The 16,354-nt window shown below is 42.1% G+C and overlaps 1 protein-coding gene across 2 annotated transcripts in view; it reads right to left on the bottom strand.

The window, feature by feature from the left end:
• The window catches only part of DSC3 (desmocollin 3), a 55,145-nt gene extending 54,248 nt beyond the window's left edge, over positions 1-897 (bottom strand). Inside the window, exon 1 of one of the 2 annotated variants that reach the window (XM_005223956.5) lies at positions 397-897. In XM_005223956.5, coding sequence (XP_005224013.1) covers positions 397-465 — 69 coding nt within the window. In that variant the 5' untranslated portion in view covers positions 466-897. The remainder of the gene's footprint in view (positions 1-396) is intronic. The other variant, NM_001178103.1, reaches the window with a different exon arrangement.
• Between the last annotated feature and the right edge of the window lie 15,457 nt (positions 898-16,354).

Genomic DNA, 16,354 nt, shown 5'->3' with positions numbered 1-16,354 from the left:
CTAACCAAACACTCTTCTTCCCTCTTTACCCAAACCCACCCCCACCACCATCACTAGGAGCCAAGAAAGGAGCGCGAACCCCAACCCCGGACCACTCGCGGCGGCGCAAAAGGGAGCTCAGCGAAGCCAGAGCCCAACCCCTGTTCAAACAATCGAATAAGTCCCAAATAAAAACCTAGGTCCAGGTGCATCTCGCTAGGACGCGTTTCCTCTCCTCATCCCACCGAGCCCGAAGTTGGCTCGTCCGTGCCCGGCAAGATTGAGCAGAGGCGCGGACGTCCCCTTTCGGTCGTCTTCGCCCGCATTGGTCCCCCAGCAGGACCACAGCCTACCCACCATCACCCCCTGCTCCATCCCGACTCTGGGTAGGTCCCACCCCACCCGGGCTCCACTCACCACGAGGGTCAGGAGCAGCTGCCTGCAGAGGGCTCCGCGCAGGGAGCTCCGGAGCCGGGGCGCAGCCATCGGGGCGCGGGGCCCGGGAGGGGAGGATGCGGACACCGCGTGGGATGCAGGAGACCAAATGCCGCCGAGGTGCAGGCGCGCCGCGAGTGCGCTGCTTTCGGCTGCTCGTTAAGTCGCCCGGGCCTCTTTCAGGCTTGTCTTGCCCGAGAGCGTGTTCGCTCCTGAGACGGGATTGGACTCTGGAGACGCCGAGCCGCCCCTCCTTGTTATTTCTCAAGTTTTATCACCGCGAGAGCCGCCGTGGGAGCTGCCCGAGCCTGCCCCTGGGCTTCTCAGCGGCCTGGCGGGGTGCTCGCTCGCGGGAAAGCGGTCCAGGCCACCCCCTCTCGGCCTGCTCTCCCACGCCCCGCACCCCGCGGCTGCCCCGCCTTCCGCCCCGACTCCTGGGGCGTCCTCCTCGCAGACGCCGCTCGGCGCATTCCCACTGCAGAACCCCGAACCGCCTTCAGGGATCCCTGCCCCAACACGGGCGCTCCTGGGTGCCAGGAACACTGTTGTCACTGGGTCGGCGAATCCTCCCTCCAGCTTCTGATCAAACGCTGAGCGAAGTCTCTTCCCAAACTTGACTCCCTCGATAAAATAAAGGACGCAGGAGAAATTATCGCCAGTGGCACGAATAAGCTGACACTGGGTACATCAGAAATTGAAAGCAAATAAAGGAAATGCTGACATCTCACCATTTTCACACACCCCAAATGTGAGGGATTAAGCGCAGAGCTTTCATGTCCGGCCGATGATGTGGTCTTATTTGAACCTTGTAAGAAAGAATTTGTTCTTCTTATATGAAACTATTGATTTGAGGAATTACCTGGTAATTGTACTAAGATGCAGTTTTTCGGTTGGTGGTCAAAGAAAAATTCACCACACAAAAGCTTCTAGTCTAAAATGAGGCTTCCAGATTCAATATTATTTAACAAACGTTCATCAGGGCCAAGAGTTGCACAGGCACTGGAGGAAAGGCAACAAACAACCCAGATCCCGCCCAAAGCAATTCAAAGTCTAGAAGGGATTAAAGGTAATGATCATTGCCCAGTATGCTAAACCTTTTAATAAAGAGGTAGCTTATAACATTAGAGTGTGCATGCCAAGTCGCTTCAGTCATGTCCAATTCTTTGCAACCCTATGGACTGTAGTCTGCCAGGCTTCTCAACCCATGGAATTCTCCAGGCAAGAATACTGGAGTGGGTAGCCATTCCCTTCTCCTTTCTTGGGGATCTTCCCAACCCAGGGATTGAACTGAGTCTCATGTCTCCTGCATTGGCAATCAGGTTCTTTACCACTAACACCACCTGAGAAGCACCCTAACATTAGGGCACATTCCTGTACTTCTCTCTAGACTGGGTATTGTGTTCTCTAAGCCTCTACCTACTAGACTCAGGATGAACTCCCTCTTGGACATGTGTTGTTGCTTCTCAAAGTCTGTACACAAATTCCAAGGTCAGGATTCTCAGGCAGTGCAGATTATTCAGAGAAGGCACTGTGACCTTCATTCACCCCATGGTCACCCCCAATAGGCTATTTGTCTAAGTCATGGGTTTTCCTAAAGTCTTGGGCTTTCCTGAACTACTAGGCCTAAGCTCTCAGGATGCAGACACTAAGCTCAGTTTCCTAGTCCTGTCTCTGAGGCATCCAAGGCTCCCACGCACTCAACAGAGACTTTGTCTCACCTCTGGAGGCCTCTGTATGGAGGAGCTCTTCCAGTCTCAGAGAAAGTTCTCCACACTTGACTCCAACTATTTTCATCTCCCATCCTCCGGACCTTCACCCTGACCATGACCTCAAGAGCGAGCCTCTCAAAGTGTTTTCTGGCCTCAGGTAGACTGTAAAACATAAGCCTGGACCATAGCTCTCATCAGAAAGGAAATCTACTAGCCCCTTGATTTTTAACCCTCAGCCTCCAGGGCTGAATAATGCTTGAGATAAGAACCAACAGAGAAAAGGGGAAGGGTAGGAGCATGTTTGGGGTTAAAGCCATAGAAATAACCCTAGCAAAACTCTGGAGAATCTTATGAGGGCTTCCCACATCAAGGAAACAGAAAGAAGTTTCTTCAGAACCATGGATGGAAGAACTCCTGAGCTGGGAATTAGGTTAGAAAGATAGTCTCCTAACAAACCAGGCTGAGGAGTTGAATTTCGTCCTGGATGAGATGGAGAGCCAGCCACTCAGTCTGTAAAATGATCACTTTGGGTGAGTTAAATGGGCTCACTAACTTCATTAATGAACCTCTTTCTGGCATTATATGGGTTTTCCTTGTTCAGTTGCTAAGTCATGTCCAACTCTATGACCCCATGGACCGTAGCGCCCCAGGCTTCCTTGTCCTTCACCATCTCCTGCAGTTTGCTCAAACTCATGTCTACTGAGTCAGTGATGCCATCCAACCATCTCATCCTCTGTTACCTACTTCTCCTCCTGCCCTCAATCTTTCCCAGCATCAGAGTCTTTCAGTACTTTCAGCTTTGTCCACTAGAGTCTGACCTGATTCCTACTCTCTTCTATGTGACTAAAACCATAATATAACTATCATATACTGTATAATTAAGCCGATTGTTAAACCTACTGATTATATGACAGCTACTCTGAGCTTCCACGGCTAGCTTCTACAAAATAAAAGTTATAGGGATTTATCCTAGAAATGCTGAAAGAAAGCATATGGGTGATATTTTCTATTTGTATTATAAAATTCTAGGTGCAATATGAATACTGAATAATTTCTATATGGAGTATTAGTAACTATCTTGGAATTTCCTGTTTTGCTAAGGCATATATCTGTCCATCATGTGTATATTAGCCTAGTCCCAATAAAAAGCAATGCATTTTTATAATTTAGAAATGAATCTTCATGGGCACTTGTGTTTATAACATAACTATGACTTGAAGATAAATTGAAACTGCTTTTATTTTTCCTATGAAAATTATAATTGTAAATGAGATTATTGAAAATGTATTTAAAATATGAGCTTTGGTTTGAGTATGGTTAGAATCAGAAATGCCTTCTATAACAGCATTAATTTAAAATCATCACAAGACATTGCAAACCATAAAGAGTTATTCTAAAATATCTTTATTTCAGTACTCTACCCCAAATTGCAAAGTCAGTTGGAAGTCACTCCTAAAAGAATAATGTGCAAAAAATAGAAAAGAAATATTAGTTTTCCTTGTTATCTTCTTAATTTGAGGAGTGAGAGCAATAATTAAATAGATCAAAAATGGAAGGTGAGCTTATGCTAACGTATAAAATGTCAGAGATCTAGGTAAACTGTCAAATTTTTCAGTAGAAAGCATATTTAAGATCATTAGGAAGAGTTCTCCATAGCTAAGAGAACTCTCTAGCCACAGAAAGGATCATGATCCTAGGAGCTGGGAGCTGACACCTGGCCCACTGAGAAGGCTGCCTTGCACAACTCCATGCCCACAGGTGCTGGTTTCTCACACCCACTCTTCTCAGTGGTTTAAATAGGCGTGACACCCCAAATGTAGATCTCCTCACATATCCCTGTAAAACACGACCAGAACAACTGTATGATAGTTGGCACAAATTTGCTGGTAAGGGAAGAAATATTTACGAAAAGCAGACAATACAACTGAGTGAAAGTTTCACGTTGAATAGTTCTGCTAGTGACACAAATGAGCTCTGCCCTGAAACATTAGCTCTGAGGCATTTGTAGAATACTGTTTAGGATAAATAGTCACTGTGATAAGCAGTATCCAAACAAATTGCTTATTGGAGCAACAATGAGGAATACTAAACAAATATGTATTCAAATGCCAGGAGCCTTCCCGGACTTTATTTTTAGAAATTAGCCCCCCAGGATTATCTCCCCTTAATGTGAGCTTCCCACGTGGTTCAGTGGTAAAGAACCCATCTGCTAGTATAGGACACACAGGAGACGTGGGTTCGATCCCTGTGTCGGAAAGATCCTCTGGAGGAGGGCGTGGCAACCCACTCCAGTATTCTTGCCTGGAGAATCCCATGGACGGAGGAGCCTGGCAGGCTATGGTCCATGGGGTTGGAAAGAGTCGGACGTGACTGAGCACACGGGAATGTACCCCTTAATGTGTACACTTGCTGTTTTGCAGAAGGCTCCTCCCTGGTGCTTGGGAGCTGGACAGTAGGATTCTCTCATCCTTGCTGCCCCTTTCCTCCAAGAGTAATTAACTCTGCTACTGCCATGCCAGCCTCCAGGAGAGGACTCTGCTTTCCTGTTACCACATTTCTCTAAGTGTGACTGAAGTTCCTCCACTGAATTCCCAGAGCATCACTAAGAAGAGCTTGATTTTGGCGATCTTTTAAAAAGACTACTGGAGACAGTTGAAGTCAAGAGTAAGCTATAATATTTCACTGCTGCTCAGGACAAGAGCCATCCCAGGGCCTCCGTCTGCCTCCCTCCCCTCCTGTCTTCCCCAAGGCAAGCCACCCCTCCAAGCTCTCCTTTCACCCCTACAGAAATGCTCCAGGAAGCAATAAAAACCTCAAAACTAGACCACAATGAGCCCTGGTCTTCCGGGGAACAGCAGTTTACCCTTTCTCGTCTTTCATGCTCGGTTCTTAATCTTGAGGATTAATCTCTACAGAGAGTGATTGACAGTAGGACTATCCATTTCTTCTCAGAGAAAACATTGCCCTCCACAGAGGTGTGGCCTTTTGCTCAAACTTTGCATCAAATATACACAGTTTGAGCATTGGCACATCTTTCAAATTCAGAAATATTCCATTTAAGCAACAACCTTGTCAATAGTTCAATCCAGATAGGGTGTGCCAGGTTCAGAAATGCTCCCTTTCAGTCTCCCCTTACTTAAGAAATGATTCAAGCCACTGTGACAATGGTTTTACTCTTCCTCCAGGGAAATCTTCAGAGGCCTTGACCAACAGCCTGTCTTCTGCAAACAGGCCTCTCAAGGAGAGAGGAGGAGTGGTCTCCTGATGACTTCACGCTAGGCTGGAAGGAATAGGAATTTCCACACAGACAGCAACTCCATTGTGTGAATGATGACTTCTTACAGTAACTGGAGGAACCCAGTGTAACAAAGCCCTGTTACAGGACGAACTTGGTTCCTCTCATCTTAGAACCTTCCCATAATCCTTTGCTTCATTCAGCGTGAAGATGTCCTCCCACTGGGTGAGGCTGTAGTTTCTCCTGTATGTTCTCATGATGCCAGGAGCTCACTGTGTGTGTGCTTCTGTTGTTCAGAGGGCGTTACTTGAGCTCCAAGGCTACAGGTGTGAACAGGCCACCTTCCAGATCCCATGTGTCATTCACCTGATTCATTGCCCCGTCAGCCTTCTTTCTTCCCAGAAGTTTAGGAGGACCATCCCTCAAAATCAGCTGGGGGAAGGGGCGGATCCCCAGCTCAGGAAGCTCACTCAGGAAGAAGGAAGCAGCTTTTCCCACCAATTCTCTATGGGCAGTCAATGATTTACTTCAGCAATTATTATTTATTGCTATTAATCATTTATTTTATTGATTATTCATTATCTACTCTTGAATGGCATTTACTCAAGATTTATTCTTCTTAATTTTTTCTTTCTCTTTTCAGCCTACTCAGTTTCCCAAGCCCTTCTGTATCCAGATGAACAGTAGCTTTCACCAATTAGCTACTTAGTGTTCACTGAACAGGCCAAAGCCAAGGTTCTTTTCTTGCATTGCTTTCAAGGATCATAATTGCATTTGCCTTTCAGTGTTATAATAAGCTACATATTTTCCTAATTGACAAGTTCTAGTTTTAACTTGCAGGGCTTCCCAGACGGCTTAGCGGTAAAGAATTTGACTGCCAAGCAGGAGACACAGGTTTGATCCTTGGGCCAGGAAGATCTCCCGGAGAAGAAAATGGCTACCCACTCCCGTATTCTTGCCTGAGAAATCCCATGAACAGAGGAGCCCGGCAGGCTACAGTCCATGAGGTCAAAAAAGAGCTGAACACAACTTATTGACTAAACAACAATATTCCCAAGATATCTGACACTAATGTCACCCGATATCAACTTTTCCTTTTCATTCGGCACACTGGGAATAAGGTTTTCTCTCTCCAGAGAGATATGGGAAAGTGATAAGCACACACATTTATGTTCAGCCACATTCCTTTATCATAATATACAAAGTGTTCCCTGAGAACAGATGGTCTGAGCCTTGCTCTGCTAGTCTCTCTCAGCAATAGTTTTCCAAACTTTTCTATTCAAAGAAGCAGGAAATCCTGTGTAATGGCAATTGGCCAGGAATATGCCGGGTTTTTTTTTTTCCCCCAAGTTTGTCCATGGCCCTCTAGCTTATTCTTCCCCTAATCCTTTCTTTTAATTTTGAACAAGTGGACGCAATGTTCTTTAGTTCACAGTAAACCTTTGTACTTGGCCATTGTTGAGGCAAAATCAAAGAGACCTTTTTGGCAACAACATAGTATTAGCAAAATAAAGAAATTCCCTCTAAAAATAACAGGGATCCAAGTCAGCCTCATCTGGGTACTCTGACCCCATTTATTTAGAGATTGTAACTGAAGTTTTAAATTGCCTGTTAACTTATTTGACATAATTGTCCTGGGGTAGGTAGGTATTAAGTCTCTAGCCTCTCCATCTTGTGAATGTATAAATTTTTAGAAAAGATTTTTCCTTTTACATCTGAATTACATAGGATAAAATTCATAGACATTAAGCACTCACTTCAGTAAGTTTTGACAAATGTAAGTGTACAAGTTTTGACCAGGTATGCTGTGCCTAGTCACTCAGTCGTGTTGACTCTGCGACCCCAAGGACTATAGCCTGCCAGGCTCCTCTATCCATGGGGATTCTCCAAGGCAAGAAACTGGAGTGGGTTGCCATGCCCTCCTCTAGAGGATCTTCCCAAACCAGGAACAGAAACTTGACCATGTATATATGTATGTAAATGTGTTATTAATACCATCATTTATGAATAAAGCTGCTGTGAACATGTGTAAGTCTTTTTGTAGGCATAGAGTTTCATTTCTTTCCCGTATGTCCCCAGTAGTAGATTACCTAGGACAAAAGGCATCATGATGTTACTAAATTTGTACACGCCAAAAGTTGTGTACATGAACTTAAAAACAAATCCAGCAGAACCTCAAGTAGACTACCTTCAAATTTAGGAACATCATCACCAGGATCAGTAGTTCTTGCAGTGGCTTCTCTTGTTTCTGAGCACAGGCTCGCGAGTACAAGGATGTCAGCAGTGGCAGCACGTGGGCGCAGTAGTTGTGGCGTGTGGGATCTTCTCTGACCAGGTATCAAACCCATGTCCCCTGCATTAGCAGGCATTCTTTACCGCTGGACCACTGACTCTGACCACTCACTCTGAAATATGATGACAGATACAAAACCTAGGAAATGATGAGACTGATGTTGCAAGAATTCAGGTCTCTTGGTTTTCCTAAGATGCAAATTCCTAACCTCTTTTCATCTACAAGTAAATCATTTCTCCATTTTTTAGCCCTCTTTTTAGCACTTATATACTCTATTTAATCAATACTTTAAAAGAAAGACTCAGGTCTGCTTTTGTATACTTCATCAAGTTTTTTCATGGTGAGCATGGTGAAATATATTCTGGTTTCTGGTTCATTTATTACCTGGACTGTTGTTACCTATATTTTTTTATTCTTATTTTCAAAGTCTCTCCCCGGATTGCAGTTAATTATGGAAGAAATCTATATCAAGGAAGTATTTCCTCCACAGACTCATTTAGGTCTAGATGTTTCCTATCTTTGGTGAAATATTCATGGCTAGCAAGGTTCTCGGAGAAGGCAGTGGCACCCCACTCCAGTACTCTTGCCTGGAAAATCCCATGGACAGAGGAGCCTGGTAGGCTGAAGTCCATGGGGTCGTGAAAAGTCGGATATGACTGAGCGACTTCACTTTCACTTTTCACTTTCATGCATTGGAGAAGGAAATGGCAACCCACTCCAGTCTTCTTGCCTGGAGAATACCAGGGACGGGGGAGCCTGGTGGGCTGCCATCCATTGGGTCGCACAGAGTCAGATACAACTAAAGCAACTTAGCAGCAACAGCAGCAGCAAGGTTCTAATGGCTCTGTTTTCCTATTTCAAGGCAAGAGTATTTATTCTAACTCTTGGGGCTTGGAGTTTTAAGTGATTTCCAGTTTTTTCAATTGATTAAGACTTTGCTTGCAATTGACACAATTCTCACCATTTACTTAGATGCATGACGTCATGGGGAAAAAGAAGAAAAAGATCAGGTATTTTTTGGTATTCATTTCACTTAGACAACCAAAGCTATCATGTGAGACTTTTTAACATCATAACACAGTAAACACAGGACAAAGATCGGTGTTTCCATGGCCTTCACACTAAGTACTGCAAGGCAGTATCAGGATATAACTTTCAAACCTGTGGTTTAAACCACAGGTCCATTTGAGATACGTCTGCTCATTTCTACCTGGATGTTAGGGGTTTTGTTTTTTTGTTTAATATTCATATGTTTATTTATTTATATTTGGCTATATCGAGTCTCGGTTGTGACCGGCAGGCTCAGCAGTTGTGGCATGTGGGCTTAGTTGCCCTGTGGCATGTGGGATCTTAACTCCCTGATGCCAGGGATCAAACTGGCATCCCATGCATTGGGAGGCTGATTCATAACCACTGAACCACCAGTAAAGTCCTTTTGGTTTTGGTTTTTTTTTACATTTGGGGATTATTTTTCTTTTTTATTAATTATATTTATTTTTAATTGATTGATAATTGTTTTATGATATTGGTTTGATTTCTATCATACATCAACATGAATTAGCCATAGGTGTATATAGTCACAGATGTACAAAACCCTCCCCTTGGGTTTTGGATTTTAAAAAATCTCTTACTTTGGCTCATGGCTTGCCTACTTTTTTGCTTTTCCATTCCACATTTCCGAGTCTTAAGTGGGACAATAAAAACAGAAGTGTTCTCAAAGCACATATAATTGACAGTGACGAAGGCATGCTTCCTGAAACCATAAGCTTTCTGCCACTCCTTTTTTAGGAAGACCAAACAGACTTGATACCCAAGCTAGTTTAAATATCCTGGGAAATGGGTATTTTATACAGATCATCTAGACAGATTCATGTATGGATGTGAGAGTTGGACTGTGAAGAAAGCTGAGCGCTGAAGAATTGATGCTTTTGAACTGTGGTGTTAGAGAAGACTCTTGAGAGTCCCTTGGACTGCAAGGAGATCCAACCAGTCCATTCTAAAGGAGATCAGGCCTGGGTGTTCTTTGGAAGGAATGATGCTGAAGCTGAAACTCCAGTACTTTGGCCACCTCATGTGAAGAGTTGACTCGTTGGAAAAGACTGTGATGCTGGGAGGGATTGGGGGCAGGAGGAAAAGGGGACGACAGAGGATGAGATGGCTGGATGGCATCACCGACTTGATGGACGTGAGTCTGAGTGAACTCCGGGAGATGGTGATGGACAGGGAGGCCTGGCGTGCTGCGATTCGTGGGGTCATGCCTCAGTGACTGAACTGAGACAGATTTACTGAGATGTGAGCTTGGAGATCTGAATGATAAAGGGGACCAGTAATCTGGAAGAAAAGCATCCCAGTCTGAGAGAATATAGAGTGCAAAAACCCTGGATATCAAGAACAAGTTTGTCTGTTCCGAGAATACAGAGACGCCAACAGGTGCTGGAGAGGAATGAAGTCTGCTAGCACATAACGTAGTAAAAAAGAAGCAACAAAGGGAAAAAAAAAACTCATAAGCCCTGGTAAAGAGTTTAGGTTTTATTTTAAATTTCATCTGCTCATAAAAATGTATAGAAACCTCTTAAAAAAAAAAAGGTATAGAAAGATTTTTGGGTAATGGTGTGGGAAGGAGGCATGGTCTGATTTATGCATTTTATAAATCAATTATGGCTGCTGTAAGAAACTAGTGATGAAATTTAGATTTGTGATATAACTTGAAATTAGACTTTGTAGGAGTCATCAATAGATTGGAGATGGGATGTGAGAGAAAGAGAAGATTCAAAAGTGTCAGACAAGGGCTTTGGACTAAGCAGCAGTATGAACACAATGAATAAATGAATGAAGGAAATGGGACAGAATTTGGCTTAAGATACGAAGGGTTTTATTTGGATGTGTAAATTTGGACACATTTGGATGTGTAAAGTTTGAGGCAGGTATGTGGAGCTGTCAGCCTAAGCAATTTGAAATTGGGTTCTAAAATGTTCTGTGGGACTCAAAGTCTTCTGCAACATCATTCAGGTCTCTGTTATGTAGGTTTTTCTATGAAGGGGGACAGAAAAAAAATGAGGCAATAGCTGAAGAACAACTTGAGGTAAGTAAATTGTATTCACATGAAAGAAGAAAATTACAGAGTGGTTAAGAACGTAGATTCTGGAGTTTGGTTAGTCTGGTTCTATCACATCCTAGTACCACTACCCTGAGTAGTCATTTAACATTTCTGTCTCACTTTTCTCATCCATAAAATGGGAATAATAATAGTTCCTAATTTGAATGAGTGTAAAAATAATTAACATATGTAAAGTCTTTACAGTATAGCACATAAAAAGTACTATATCCATGCTAACCATTACTTCCATTAAGCATTTTTATTTACCATCCAGGAAAGAAAATGATTCAGGCCAGAACAGATTATAGATAATGCAGGAGAGGTTTGGGCTTCCCCAGTGACTCAACAGGTAAAGAATCTGCTTGCAATGCAGGAGACATAGGAGACTCAGGTTCTATCCTTGGGTCAGGAAGATCCCCTGGAGGAGGAACTAGCAAGCCACTCCAGTATTCTTGCTGGGAAATCCCATGGTTAGAGGAGCCTGGCAGGCTACAGTCTGTGGGGTCCCAAAGAGTCAGAAATGACTTAGCGACTAAGCACACACACACACTGGAGAGGTTTAATTTCTTGAACAAAGATCTTGAAGCAAAAGGCATGGGAACAAGGGAAGGAGAGAAATTCAACTGTTATAAAGGATGGAGGTCAAATTACATGGTATAGTTGGAGTCTGGTAGAGTTGGTGGTGGAAAGATATGGGAGTTCTCTTCTGTTTTTATTTTGCCTTTATAAGCAGATGCAAAGTTATCTGCTAAGTGCGGAAGGTCAGTTGAGACTTACGCAGAGAGTATGTGTAAAATAGCAAATTGACCAGACCAGTCTTTTGAATTATTGACTCTACTAAACAAGAAGTATTTTTAATGTTGTGAAAATCGTACACATTTCATACTTGTAATCTGGAACTTAAATTTCATGAACAATACCTACTATTCCCATTGTAACACACAGTGACCATTCTGTTCATCGCCTTCTAATTCATTAATAATGCAGGTGATCATTCTTCAAGTTAACTGGCTGTGTTCAACCCGTTGTCTGTGTCTCACTGTTTGAAAAACCCTGAACTTGGGTAACAGGGCAGAATTGTGAGAGTCAGCATGGTTAACTGGTTTTTTTTTTTCTTGAGCCGTGTTCAAGTAAGATTCATGAAATAGTTGGCAAATGGGGTTTATCCAGTGATAGGGTTTTACTGAGTAATTACAAAGACAGAAAGGGAAAGTTGAGGTTATTATGGAATGTAGTAATGAATAAGTAAACTGAAGTCAAGAAAGGAAGGAAATGGTGAGAACAAAAAAAGAATGAAAAAGTAGAAGGGTTTTGCAAGAGACTGAAAATTGCCAAAATGTTATTGGAAGAATTCCTAAAGGAATTCAGGCCCCAAAAAAGGCAAAAGAGAACTTGTTAAGTAATTGAGTTTTAGGCACATATCCAGACAACTATATAAATCAAAGCGTCAGTAGAGTTCTTGGATAGACTTGTGCATTTTGTCTGTTAAAGACATTTTATCAGGGACACTAACCAGCTTCATGTTATCCTGGAACCAACACCAGACTAATCCAACTGCCCTTCCCAGTCCTTGACGTACATTCCCCCACACCACAGATACTGCAATGCAATCTCTTTGACTTGGAGGACGTTTGGAGATCAGTGATAAACCAAGACTGAATTACCACTTCACTCATATTAACAGGATCATAGAAAATTATACCAAAGTGACTAGATATTTAATCTGGTCTAGTGTGTTAAGCACTCAGTCATGTTCGACTCTTTGCAAGCCCATGGACTGTAGCCTGCCAGTCTCCTTTGTCCATGGGATTTCCCAGGTAAGAATATTGGAGTGGGTAAGCCATTCCCTTCTCCGGAGGATCTTCCTGACCCAGGGATAGAACCCGGGTCTCCTGCATTGCAGGCAGATTCTTACCCATCTGAGTTACCAAGGAAGTTAATCTAGTCTAACTTCTAATTTTACTGAAGAAACATATACCCAGAGAAGAAATTATGTGATTTAGCTAAAGATGCAGATGAGTTCCAAAACAGTTGAGATAAAAATTCAGAATTTGGACCCATATTCCTTTTTCTTAAAAATAAAATTTATGGAGATAATCTGTTAAAACCAAAAATGGTTGAAACTCATTGTGTTGCTTTTTTTCTTTCCTGCTTAAATGTAAAGATGCACTGCTGCTGCTGCTGCTGCATCCCTTGAGTCGTGTCCAGCTCTGTGCGACCCCATAGACAGCAGCCCACCAGGGTTCCCGTTCCTGGGATTCTCCAGGCAAGAACACTGGAGTGGGTTGCCATTTCCTTCTCCAATGCATGAAAGTGAAGTCGTTCAGTCGTGTCCGACTCTAGCGACCCCATGGACTGCAGCCTACCAGGCTCCTCCATCCATGGGATTTTCTAGGCAAAAGTACTGGAGTTGCACTGGCAGGTTTTAAATTATTATTAGTCTTGTAAGAAACAGCACCCAATTTCTAAAAATTAAACTGTATCCGCAAGTTAAATCCTGTTCTAGGAAACTATCCAAATTCTTTTATTGTGAATAGTCAATGAACCATATAAAGAGTTTTGGAAATAATTTTATTAATTAGAAGTTTTAAAATTATATTTATACTCTAAAACATTTCTATATGCGTCATGCAAAAAGAAGGAATTTAAATTACTGATGCTTATATGGAAATGTTGTGTAAAGGAGATATTAAAATAATTAGAAAATGACTTTTTCAGCAGTCTTCTCAAAGTCTTAACTTCGTGTACATGGTAGGAGGAAGTGATAAAGCTTGGCTTACCACAAATGAGCAATTTACTTGGTTCACAGTTGCACTCATGCAAATATTTGAAATAGTTCATTTGGCATGTCTAGAAAATTGATTACTTTTTCTTGGTCCCTAGCCAGCATATGAAAATTTAATGATAATAAAATTTGTGTGTTAAAGGACTTCACATGTGGCACAGTGGTAAAGAATCAGCCTGCAATGCAAGAGACTCGGGAGACAAGGGTTGGATCCTTGGGTTGAGAAGTTCTTCTGGAGGAGGAAATGGCAACACACTCCAGTATTCTTGCCTGGATAATCTCATGGACAGAGGAGCCTGGTGGGCTACAGTTCATGGGGTTGCAAATAATTGGACATAACTGAGTACACACAATGTAAAATTTTAGACCAAAAACATGAGTATACTCTATTATGAAACGATAAAATTTTTTTGCTTCAACTCAGTCATTTACTGTGAATGTATGTTCGTTGTAGCCTCGATGTTGTAAGGCTAAGATTTAAAGATTTTTTTTCTTTTTCTCAGAGGTCTATAAATCTCCAAAAGCCTAAAGTCCGTGAACTTTTGTTATTTATTAATTTCCCCCGATTTTACAATAAACTCATTGTAAAATGGAAACATAGAAACATAATGAAGAATATTTCATCTGAGATTACCACTCAATATTTTAGTATATTACAGTTTTACATTTATGAATTTGGAATTATACTGATCTAGAGATTGTTCTATTTTTTTATGAATACTATGTTTTATATCTTTTCTTATTTAAATAGCCTTCAAAATAAAATTTTGCTGTTGCTCTTTAGCTGCCAAGTCATGTCCAACTCTTTAGCGACCCCATGGACTAGCTCTTACTATTCTATTATCATCATCACAACTACATTTATTAATACATTGATGAGTCAAGCATTAAGAAAGAATCTTTACATGTATTACATCATTTCTTCCTATTTTGTCCCCATGTTATACATAAGAATTCTGAGGCTCCCATGACTTACCAAGGTTCCTCAGTTAGTGGAAACAAAGTTGGTATCTGGATTCATGTCTTTCAGAGTTAGGGTCCATGGTCACCACATTTGTAATCCTCAATTATAGTACCTTGTATCACAATAATGTATTACAAATCATTTATTTTCCCTTTATGGGACATTGAGCTTACTTCCAATTATCCACATATCTCACATCACTGAGCTAAACATCCTTTGCACCATTATCTCACCTTGTGAGGATAAATTTCTTTTACCTGATTTGACTGGTAATTTTGCACCAAAGTTCGGTAGGTTGACCCCATCACTCTCCTTTCAACTCTAGCTTTTACAGCATCTCATTCCCCATGGCTCCACTTCATGTCCTTGGTTCTCAGAAATTTTCCAGTTGGCCCACTTCCCACGGGAAACATTCTTTAAGCGAAAGTCTTGACTCTTCCCCAAGTACCTGTCCTATTTCATAAGGCCCTCTGAAGCTCCCAGCCATCATGGTTATCCAGCAATCAGTGCCTGTCACCCTACCTGTCACAGCTTCCAAGTAACATCATAACCCTGCCAAGTATCTGCCACTTCATAGACAGAGTCACCTGTCTATGCTCCTGGTGCTGACCTCCTTGTCCCATTTGCCTCTGGAGATTTGACAACTCTGACTTGTTCTGGGAATATATACAACATAATTTGCATGTATTTTATTGGCTAGCAGCGTTTATGTAGCAAAATTAGTTCATTGTTATTGAGTGTTTACTTAGTACCTTCATCCCACGATCCTACCTTAAGACTTTGCCTCCAGTTCCCCTCCATGTGGTTGGCAAGAATCACAGAGCAAAAAATTCATTCAGAAATAGCTAATTAACTGAAATTATGGGATTTTACAAACTCACATGTGTCAACTTTGATATAGTTCCAGCATTTTGCACAAAGCAGCTGATATGAAGAAGCAAACTTAAAATACTTGTTTCATAAGCTTCCAAATAATTACCTAAACCCAGTTACCAATCCCTCTCTGTGGTTCTCAGACTTTAAAGGCTGTAAAAGTGACCTAGGAAATTTATGAAAAAGCGCAGCCTTCCATACTTCTTCTCAACAGCCTGTCAACCCTGTGATTCTAATTCAATACAAGATCTTTATTTTAACAAACACCATGGCTGATTCCGAAGCAAATGATCTATGAACCCACATTCTAAAAGATAGCGCCAGCAAATATTTCAGCAATTTGCCGAAATTTGCTACTCTTTGTCAACTGTGACAGGATCAGCATTTTACTCCATCCTCATTCCTACATTCTAACATAACTAAGAGTAGGCAGGCAACCAGCAGAAATTCGAAAGCTCTGACCTCTTAGCTTTGCACAGATTTTCTGCAGGAGCACAAGAGACAACTCCACCATGCCTTGTCCTGCGCCAATGTGGACCCCGAGCATAGCTGATTCAGCTTGCTCCTTCTGACATACGAGCACAGTCTGTATTAGGAAGGCCTTCCGTGGTGGTACCGGGAAGACATTAGATGACTGTATGCAAAAAAATGAACAAACAAAATTGTGATTAAAATTCTCAGAAAGTTTGGCAGTTTGGAGCAATAAAAGGATGTGCCATGCAGGCAAAAAAGAGAAACTGAGAATTCTCGAGTTTCATGTAATCACAAGGATACTACACAGGAAACTCAGGAAGGCCTGACTGGATACGGTAACACAGGTTATCTTTACTCATAAGGAGTTAAAAGTTACCAGAGTAACGTGGGTCTCACAGAAGAACGGGAATGAGAGATGCAGACCTACACAGATCTCATACAATCTTCGAGCTTTGTTATGCACGGAGGTAGAAAAAATGATGGTTCTAGGTCCATAGAAGGAAGCATTTT

Source organism: Bos taurus, chromosome 24 (assembly GCF_002263795.3).
Source record: "Bos taurus isolate L1 Dominette 01449 registration number 42190680 breed Hereford chromosome 24, ARS-UCD2.0, whole genome shotgun sequence".
Classification (NCBI taxonomy): domain Eukaryota; kingdom Metazoa; phylum Chordata; class Mammalia; order Artiodactyla; family Bovidae; genus Bos; species Bos taurus.
The sequence above is the reverse complement of the archived record's forward strand: the minus strand, read 5'-3'. Positions and strand labels throughout refer to the sequence as shown.